A 6,576-nucleotide genomic window follows, 5' to 3' on the forward strand; every position below is an offset into this window, starting at 1 on the left:
TATTTAAATTTTTATCTTATTATTTTTAAAGATATTATTAATAATATTGAATTAATTATTTAATTATGGTTATTATAAAATCAAAAGAAGAATAAATTCAGTATGAAAATAAATCTAATAACCGAATATATTATATTTACTGTTAATTTTTTTAACTAATTTAATATTAATTATAAATAAAAAAATTGATATAATTATAATAAATTTACTAAATGTACATTGACGAGTTATGTTACGAGCCACATGCATAGCACGTAATGCGAAACTAGTTGATTAAAAAGTGTTGACTCTAAAAAAAAGATATATCAATAATTTTGAGATTATTTCTTAAAATTAAGTGGTACATATAATTTCCTCTCTTTTTTATTAGTTTTTAAAGTTGAAGGATCTATTTGTAGTTTTTTGAATCGATAAAAATATAATTTTATCCTTATATTTAATTATTTGGATGATTTCATCCTTAAAGCAAAAGAATTATCAAAAATTGCCAAATTGAGGTACAATTAAAAACGAAAAGTTTAAAAGTGGATAAAATTGACAAAATTACAATGTCGGGTAGGATTGAAAAGTGCCTTAAAAGTCAGAGGTTTTTGAAAGGTTAGGCATTTAAATAATTTATTTGAACAATAAAAAAAAATCAAAAAATTATAGTATAATTAATCAATAGGACGTTGGATTTGTTGTAGTACACTATTTCGTCAGGTTCCTATTCCAACAAGGATTTGTGGACAAGGAAATTCATATACTAGACGGATAAGGAAATTCATATACTAGGCGGACAAGAAAAGACTATAAATATACATATGATGTTTGTTAGGGTTTCACACAAATTAATCTCAAGCTCTACTCTCTTCTTCTTTACTTTTCTTTTTTCCTGCGCTAAAACCCTAAAACATTCTCCAAATACACAGACCACAATTTGCATTACAGAGATGACGAGGTTAACCAAAAAGCAACGTGACAAGATCAATGTTGCTTCTGAACTCAGTGATGATGATTGGGAAGGCCACGAAAGTTTGCTTGATGATCAAGAAAAGACGACAACCATCAAGCTTAGCACTGAAGGGAAGCCAAGAAACGGGCGAATGGGTAGCTGTGTCAGTGGTCGAAAAGTTGTTGTCGTTACTGATAGCGATGGTGACGAGAGTTTCCAAAGTGCGCCTCAGTCGCTGGAGGATCATTTGATTATGCATTATCCGTTATCGCTGAGGCGCTAAACAAGGAAGTAAAAGTTGAATTTGCTGAGAAGAATTATGCTACGCTGTTGTACATTTGCCTATTCTGCGTAACCAACAGGAAAGGTTGTGCAAAAGAATTATTCTTGGCATCCCAAGCAATCGGATTGTTGGGGATGATTGTGGAAGACGAACACTGTGCCCATGAAATTTATCAAGACTTTATTACTGTGTTTTTAGAGGATCTTGTTTCTGATACCAAAAAGTTCAAGATTTTGGATTCTTTAGCCATTGTCACTTTCTTTGGTTCACAGAATGTAGAGGACACAGAAAAAGCTATGCACATCATATGGGATTTCCTGATTGGCCAAAAGCATTCGGCAACTGCTCTAGCTGCAGCAATTTCTGCTTGGTCCTTTCTTCTTTCCTCAATGGAAGGGTGGAAGATTAATCAAAACTACTGGAAAGGTGCAATTGCGTACCTGTCAAATCTGCTGGAGGAGGAGGATGATGAATGTGTCTATGTCGCAGCAGCTGAGGCATTGGCGCTGATATTCGAGACTGATAGCATAGACAAGTTCTCAACTGACGATTCGTTCAAACAGGGGTTGAAAGAAAGCATAACAGAGAAGCTGAGGTGCCAGGCTATGAAAGCAACTGAAGATGTAGGAAAACAAGAGGCAATAAAGGATGTTTTGAAACATTTTGAGGCTGGAGGTAAATCCTTAGAAGCATATGCGGAATTTGGAGGAGATGAACTGGTATTGTCGACATGGACTCAGAGAATACAGCTGAAGTTTGTCAAGAGTTTTCTCGGAGAAGATGGATTTGTCAGGCACATGAAAGAAAATGAAATCCTGCAGTCTGTTTTCGAGTTTACACCCATTGATGATTATTCTAGAAATAGAGTTTGCTCACCGGAGAGAACAGTGATGACTCTCCGCTTCTTCGAAAAGATAGACTGCTCGATGCTATCTTTCATGAGCAAAGAGAAGAAACAGCTCCTCAAGAGAATGACTTTGTCGTCCAACTCTTGCTTGAACAAGGCCAGGACTCGGTTACTGAACAAGCAGAGAATGCTACAATTAGGGAATGAATATGAAGATTAAAGGAACTCAAACTACATGATCAATGATAGCATTCAATTGAGTTAGACTTGTAATTCCATTTTGTTTCAGTTGTTTGCTTTGTTAGAAATGACACAAAATAGTTTGATTATAGTTTTACCTTTACAATCACATTTCTTCCAACTGAATTAGACTTGCAATTCTTTTTGTTTCAGTTGCTTTATTAGAAACAGCACATGATATTTAATTTTAATTTTATCCTTACAATCACACTAGCAATATAAATGAATTACTATATAAATATATTTGCAAATAAAATGAATCACACAGCACACACGTCACATAAGCTCTCGGCACAGCAAAATGCTATAATAAGTACCTGCTTCATTCATCATTTTCAATCTGCCAATATATGCACACACCAAACTAAACCAAAACAGAATATGATGTTAATCCTTCATTAAAGACGATAATATAGCATACTTAAAACTCATAAACTTAACAAAACTAGCTTAAATTGGTAGAAGAACTGAAAAAAGCAAAAGCCAAAAGAGGACAAAGTCAGATTAGTAAGGCAAAAATCAAATCTAACCATGAGATGAATTACAGGAATTCTGTAAACAAGAAATCATGAACTATATTAATAGACAAAAAATGAAAGATGAAAAAGAAGAAGGAAGAAGTTTATGGCGCTAACCTTTTAAATTAGTAAATCTTTGTTTTCTTGCCGGTTTTTCTTTTTTCTGTTTGTTTCCCAAGAAAGTAAAAGGAGAGTGTACTGTATTTCAGGCCCTGAATTTCCATAGACTGGGAGCTGTTCTCTTCATTAGTCCACAAACTGCAACAAGGAATTCAAGGACTTATTTACTAACCCGGGAAATGGATGAAATACAATACACAAACAACATTTTATTAGACACAAACCGCCTGTTACACATGATGATCTTCAAATACCTGGTAGTGGGCATAAAACCTGGAAAATTATTCCAAGCGCAAAATTCTGAGTCCTAAAGGAATCTGCTTCACATCACCAAATGTTTAAGTTTCACTTCTATTGTCTTGATTGGTCACCTTACAATACATCTAAAGAGACCCCATAACCAATCCAAATGATAAGATTATTGTCTATGTCTCAAACCTCACTTGACCTTCAGAAATATTGTTATTGTATCCTACCTACACTAACTGCTAACTAATTGACTCAACTAGCAGCATTAGCTTTCTTTTGCAACTGCTGCTTGTGTCACTGACTCACAACACACCTTCCGATATTTGAACCTGAGCTGACACTTACTCCTAAATGCTATAAACTTAATTGTTAGTATTATAATACTAAAAATAGTAATTTTGATGTTCATCTTATCTATAAACAACGACAAGAATCTGAGAATTGCAAGATAACCACATATTTCAGCCAACAAAGTACAAAAAATACCTTCAAAGTGAATATAGAATCAGGAAGGAATAAAGATGAAAATAATTTCCAATCGCATTGGGTAATGAAGTAAATGAGTTTCATTACTAGATGACATACATAGAATCGCTAACATCAATTGAGACTTCTGTAGGCCATTGCAGCATCGATTTCATCACTTCTATAAACCATCAAAATGATATTAGAAGAATACAATAACATAAAATTAGACAAAAGAAGCATAAGTTATTGAACTGGAAATAAACTATGATGTGGAAGAAGAAGAATCAAAAACTCTGACAATAACCAGCACCATCTTCATTCCAATGAAAGTAGTGTTGTCAGTAGTAACAAACTTCAGACGTCTTTTAACAAACCAACATTCTGACTAACCTCATTGTCACTAGCAGGCTCCTCAACCACCACTGCACAAACTCCACCATATCTAACAGTCCTCTCCTTCTCCCAGAGGCAAATGATTTGGATCAGCCTTTCCAAAAAGAACTAAGAAATCAACAGCAGCAATGTGGCTAATGTTCAGTGCACATATTTCCTAAAAAATTATACTTGACTCAATGCCACAAATTTAAACTTTGGTTGGTCAAACACTGGGATTTGCTAGCTCTTTCCCTTGATAAATAAGAAGAATTAGGCATTTCTATCACCGATGATCTCCACATGAACAATCTCCATAATTAAAATGATGAAAATGATTTGCATCTCTTACAACTATTTTCCTATCCACGATCTTCGAAATAAGCTTGATTGCTGCATGACAGTTTTAACAAGCCCGGAGATTCTCAATGATCTGAAGTGTAGTTCCAGGAGTACTGATAAGCCCGTAAGCAATTTTCAGCCTCTCACTATGATTACAAAGTGACTCCTCAATTTCTTTGTCAGTTAAATCAGGCAGAACAGATTCCTTGTTGGTGACAAATCCAGCTTCCTTTATCCTTGTCTCTAAATTTTAAGCTCCTCAAAAAATTCTTGGGATCTTGGACGTGACTTACTGTGGCCTAATCACAAATCAAAATGCTTGAAGTTTTCCATTGATCTCAATCATACTTTGGCCTATATACTTACTCGGTCCTTTCTCTTTCATTAGCACCCGTACTTTTGCAGCATAATCCCACAAACGAACGGAAGCATAAAAATTGGAAAAATTCTTTGGATCTTGGACATGACTTATCTCCAAATCGAAATGCTTGAAGCTTTCCATTGATCTCAATCATACTTTGGCCTATATACCTACTCGGTCCTTTCTCTTCCATTAGCACCCGTGCTTTTCCTAGTGTGACATTGCGATGAATCTTGCATGCTCTTAGAAAAGCTCCCCATACACTTTCATCTGGTTCAATTGGCATGTTTCTAGTAAAACTAAAAGCTCTATCTAAATGCCCTTTACGTCCAAGAACATCAACAACACGGGCATAGTGCTGGTGGCTTGGCTCGATCCCATAGTCTCTCATGCAGTGGAAGAGTTCCCATCCTTCTTCTATAAGACCTGAATATTTGCATGCTGTGAGAACCCCAACAAAGGTGACATCATTTGGCACACCCCAACTTTCTTCATTGCCTCAAAAAGATCAATGGCTTCTGGGCCACGACTATGGAATTCATATCCCATGATCATTGAACTCCAAAGAACAACGTATATATCCAATTCTCTATCAAAAACATCACAAGCCAATTCAATGCTACCATATTTTGCAAGCATACTAATGAGGGAAGAGATAACAAAAGCAACATTTTTTAACTCAGTCCTGCTAGTATAATCACTCATCCATCTTGCTAGATCAAGAAAACCAATTTGGGCACAAGCCAAGATGCCAGATATAACAGTAATATAATCTGGTTTAAAATTGTAAGTTATCATTTGACGAAAAAGCTCCAAAGCTTCCTCGGGGTAGCCATTCTTCACATAACCAGAAATCATTGCATTCCACAAGATCAAATTTGGAATCTTTACCTGATTAAAAAACAACCCAGCGAACTTAACTTGGCCACATTTTACATACATAGAAGTAAGTAAGTGAAATTAGCAAATTCATCTCAAATTCAAGACCCATTTCAATAACACAACCATGAATAGACTTTCCGTGTTCTAAGTCATCAACATCAGTATATGCCTTAAGGACACTAACAAGTGCAATCCAATCAGGTTTCACACTAGCTTTGTTCATTTGAGTAAAAATACTCAAAGCTTCATTAGACTGTCCATTCCAAGAAACAGTATTCCTATCATTTAATCTATCAAAAAGCATCACCGAAAAGGTTATGCATCGAATAACATCTAATAACCACTTTCCACAAAAACACACTTGGTTCAGGAAAATTATCAAACAGGTTATGTGCATACCAAATTTCTCCAAAATTTGAACTTCAATTTACGAGTTTAGTAATCAAGAAGCGACTGCACTGTAATTGAGAAACGAACAACTGGGCATTGAGTAATGTTGGGATATTAAACTTTATAAATCACTAAATTTTCCTCAAATTACAGAAAGGTCACAAAAAAAACTTTTGTTACAAAATGGTCATTGAACTATACTTTTTATTACAAAGGGGTTCAGCCATCTAAAACGTTGCGTTTTAAGCAAAAACGCAACATTTTTCCTTACGTGGCAAGCCAAAATTACCAAAAGGAACATAGTTTAGTGACCTTTTTATAATAAGAGGTATTATCTAGTGACATTTTTGTAATTCACAAAACGTTTAGTGTTGTTTTTGTAACAAAATAAAAAAAAATTGTAGTAAAAGGTATAGTTCAATAACCATTTTGTAACAAAAGTTTTTTTAGTGACCTTTCTGTAATTTGAGTAAAATCTAATGATCTACAGAATTTAATATCCAGTAATGTTGAGTAAATTGTGCAAGGGTCATCGTAAAACTAAAATGGTGAATATCAAAGGAAGACTTC

General features: G+C 34.6%; 1 protein-coding gene and 1 pseudogene across 1 annotated transcript; one reads left to right on the forward strand and one right to left on the reverse strand.

Annotated features, from left to right (window-relative positions):
- Window positions 1-656: 656 nt before the first annotated feature.
- On the reverse strand, window positions 657-6,576 carry LOC126657381 (pentatricopeptide repeat-containing protein At3g12770-like; annotated as a pseudogene).
- LOC130014837 (uncharacterized) lies at window positions 933-2,284 on the forward strand. The gene is made up of 2 exons (XM_056103787.1): window positions 933-1,198; window positions 1,297-2,284. The coding sequence occupies exons 1-2, from the start codon at window positions 933-935 to the stop codon at window positions 2,282-2,284; spliced, it is 1,254 nt and encodes a 417-aa protein (XP_055959762.1).

Source organism: Mercurialis annua, linkage group LG7 (genome assembly GCF_937616625.2).
Source record: "Mercurialis annua linkage group LG7, ddMerAnnu1.2, whole genome shotgun sequence".
NCBI lineage: Eukaryota > Viridiplantae > Streptophyta > Magnoliopsida > Malpighiales > Euphorbiaceae > Mercurialis > Mercurialis annua.